The 3,891-nt window shown below is 43.1% G+C and overlaps 1 protein-coding gene across 1 annotated transcript; it reads left to right on the top strand.

Annotated features, from left to right (window-relative positions):
* Positions 1 to 729: 729 nt before the first annotated feature.
* Positions 730 to 3,570, top strand: SARC_11648 (hypothetical protein). Its single transcript, XM_014294260.1, has 5 exons — positions 730 to 1,008; positions 1,404 to 1,546; positions 1,739 to 1,905; positions 2,098 to 2,571; positions 2,709 to 3,570. The coding sequence occupies exons 1-5, from the start codon at positions 841 to 843 to the stop codon at positions 3,488 to 3,490; spliced, it is 1,734 nt and encodes a 577-aa protein (XP_014149735.1). The 5' UTR covers positions 730 to 840; the 3' UTR covers positions 3,491 to 3,570.
* The last annotated feature ends 321 nt before the right edge of the window (positions 3,571 to 3,891 follow it).

The raw sequence follows: 3,891 nt of genomic DNA, 5'->3' as shown, positions 1-3,891 counted from the left end.
GCAGACATCTTGAACTCTCGACTCTCCACTCTCGCAAGAGGTTCTCAAGCTGTAAAATCTCAAACCGGGCTCAGGCCTCAGTGGCCACGTTCGCGTGCCAGCCTGCCAGGGCTCAGACTCTCTGCTAGTGGGGGGAGAACCTGGCGTCCTGAAGGCTGACAGCTGGCTGACTTTTTTTTTTAAAGTAAAAGAGCAAAAATATATCTTGTGAATATTCGGTTTTGTTTTTTTAAAAACAATAAATTAATATAATATATAAAAATGCTCTTCACCAACGGCAAAGGTATTCTCGAGCCCCCGGTCCCCAGGCTCCCAGGGCCCCAGGCCCCCAGAGCCCCAGCCTTCAGCCCCTTCACTTGTGGGAGCATTAATGCACCATTAGCTCCCGCTTTTAGGACCAAGGGCCACTGGCCCACAGACCCCAGGAGTGGACTTTCTTTTTTAATTCTTTTACCACCTATTTCCCACTACTCAGCCAGGGAAAGCCAAAGCACTGTCTTGAGAAAGTCAAAGCACTCAGCCCTTCTCTTGAGAAAGTCAAAGCACTGTCTTCACTCTTCGTGTCTCTTCTCTACTCTCGGCTCTCGGCACTTGAAGTGGGAAATCGGTTCAATAGCTATATATGGTCAACTAGAAGAATTCAGCGAATCCCGTGCTCCCACATATGAGAAGAAAAAAAAGTACAGATATGTACATCACACACAAGTGACACAACAACACTCGATCTCTGCTTCCACTTTTTTATTGTCAATAAATACTTAAGAAGTGAGCGGCAATTCGCAACTATCTCGTATTTCACATTTAAAAAACACTTAGTACTTCTCTACAGTTTTGATCGTCATGACTGAGTCAGTTGAGTCAAAAATTGATTTGCAGGAGAAGGATGTAGACAATCTTGAGGCGGTCGACAGCGAGGCTGGCGTTTACAGCACAGATGATGAACAGAATCAACCCGAATTCTCAGGAATATGGGGTTTTTTTGCCAAGAACGCGCATGTTCTAGTAAAGGTAAGTTTTCACCGGATAACTTCCACATCTGTATGTGCTTGGAGCTCCGCTGACTAGCCAACCATGTGACCATGCGGACCCCGTACCATTGCAGTGCGTAATACTAAAGTTGTACGTTGAATTTGGTGACAAGTGATCAGAACGTCTGCCGAGGATATTTGTTATCGGATGCAAGGCCATTCGGATGCAAGGCCAAATATCCTCGTGGAAACTAACATGCGCGTCACTGCAAACAATAGGTGTACGCCCCTTATACTCTTATTCGCTTGATTGCTTTGTTTGTATGCTGCATCTTACCCTTATCCATTCGCGTTGGTAGCAATCAGTACGAGTAATGGTGTCAAAATCGTCTTTCTCAATATCATATATTCTCTCCCGTACACGCAAACTTTCAGTTGATACAACTCGTCCTAGCAGTAGGTTGGATAGTTTACCTCGGTTTCGCCATCTCTATGGACTTCGACTGCGCACTCCCATGGCTCGTCATCACGTGCGTCGGCGTTGGGTGGCATCTATTCTTCCGCTTCCCATACCCAATGTATGTTTTTTACTAGCTTGTATTCGCTGTTCTTTTCGTGATATGTCGCATCGTTGATTTTGGCGAGATGTGCTGGTATTCTTGTGCCAAGTTGAGCCTCAGCGTTGTCCAATACGTCTGAATCGTTTCAACAGACTTCTTGTTTTAAGGTCATGTCTAAACCAACACACCCATTTCAAAATCTACACATAGGCTTTTGGAGAAGCCCTTGGGTAAAGCGTATGATGCCATGATTACGTGGATGTCTGAGCACAAGAAAATTTGTTACATTTTCTTCGGATCATTGTTCCCAACTGTCATCGTGGTCATCTGTCTCGTAAACCAAATCTGGAACGAGCCCCTTCGAATTGTTTCAATCTGTAAGTAGTCTCAATCATTCCATTGTGTCATGAATTAATCGGTTTCGGAGTCGACGGTGAACGTACTTTGTAGATTACTGTAATGACTAGGAACTATTGTACTTCGATAGCATTTTGTATGGATCGAAATATTTCTGATTCGCCTTCTTCCCATACGCATCTATTGAATCAATCTTGTATTGTATATTTCAGGCGGATACTTCGTATACATCCTAATGATGTGGGGAATGTCTATTTTCCCAAAACGTGTCAATTGGCAGCTGGTTCTTGTTGGATTCTCTCTCGAGATTGTTTTCGGTCTTGTCATCCTTGGTACCTCGTGGGGACAGGCCGCCTTCTCATATGTCGGTGAAATTATCGCGAAATTCCTTGCTTTCTCGTATGAAGGATCCATTTTCGTATTCGGTGATGGCTACCAAGAACATTTCTTCGCCTTCTCTGTGCTGCCCACAGTCTGTTACTTCTCTGCCTTTGTGTCTCTCATGTACTACTATGGAGTAATTCAATGGGTCATTGCTGGTCTTGGTGCTGGTATGCGCGTTACAATGGGTACGAGTGGTTCAGAGTCTCTTTCCGCCGCTGGTAACATCTTCGTTGGACAGACTGAGGCTCCTCTGCTCATTCGTCCATTCCTTCCCGATATGACGAGGTCAGAGATTCATGCTGGTATGTGTCTAAACATTTCTTCCATCTTGAATTATATTGGAAAAAGTAGCGCTATACATACTATTTGTATCATATCATGGTTTCTTCGATGGTTTTTTTTGGTCCCTTGTTTACTATGTCTTCCGTTGTACATACAGTTATGACCGGTGGTTTCGCCACGATTGCCGGTGGTGTCATGGCTGCCTATATCGGTATGGGTATTGATGCCGCTAGTTTGTTGTCTGCCTCCGTTATGGCGGCACCCACAGCCCTGGCTATGTCCAAGCTGGTGTACCCCGAGACTGAACGCTCCTTGACCAAGGACAACGTCGAATTCAAAATGGAGATGGATAAGGAACAGAATTTCATTGAGGCCATTTCTAATGGTGCCTCCGCATCCATCCCACTTATGGCCAACATCGGTGCCATGTGCATTGCTTTCATCTCACTTTTGGCATGTCTAGATTCTATTCTAGGAAACCTTGGAGGCTGTGTCGGGATCCCCGACTTGTCATTTGACCTTTTATGCGGTTACGTGTTCTATCCCTTTGTATTGCTTATGGGTGTCCCTCCCGAAGATGCCTTGGCTGTTGCCACACTGCTGGGTCAAAAGACCTTCATCAACGAGTTCATCGCCTACGACACACTTGCTCAGTACCAGAAGAACAGAGAAGAGGCCATCCCTGATTCCACTACTATCTCCCCTCGTTCAGAGATGATCGCTACGTTCGCCCTATGTGGTTTTGCCAATCTGGGATCGATGGGTATCCAATTGGGTGGTCTGACTCCTCTTGCTCCTCACAGAGCACCTGACTTTGCTCGAATCGTTGGCCGTGCTCTCATTACTGGAACTATTGCTTGCTTCGCTAATGCTTGTATCGCTGGTTGGTTATCTGATATTCCTCAGGCTTACGAGCTTGGCGTAACATACGATTATTAGAGTCGCACCTATACATGCGATGCGTAGATACACGTTCTATAATATACAAATATAATAAATTACCTATTAAGTAACTACAAAATTATGGTGTTGTCGGCATTCGTAGCACTTTGTAATATGTATATATATACATGTTATATACACAGATGGCATATTTGTATGTTATGACATATATACATACATACATATATGTAATTTCAAACATATCTGTTTCGGTGTATGAATAGTTATATTTATGTATAGAAATATACAAATATACTTATATATATATATATATATATTATATGTATATATATATATGTTTATGTTTATGACTCGATTGTAACTTAGAAGGAATACAAACATATTCTATAGCAATTACAATATATATATATATATATACATATAATTATATGTGTGTA

This window comes from Sphaeroforma arctica, assembly GCF_001186125.1.
Source record: "Sphaeroforma arctica JP610 unplaced genomic scaffold supercont1.1806, whole genome shotgun sequence".
Taxonomy (NCBI): domain Eukaryota; class Ichthyosporea; order Ichthyophonida; genus Sphaeroforma; species Sphaeroforma arctica.
This window is presented reverse-complemented; position numbering and strand designations above follow the sequence as displayed.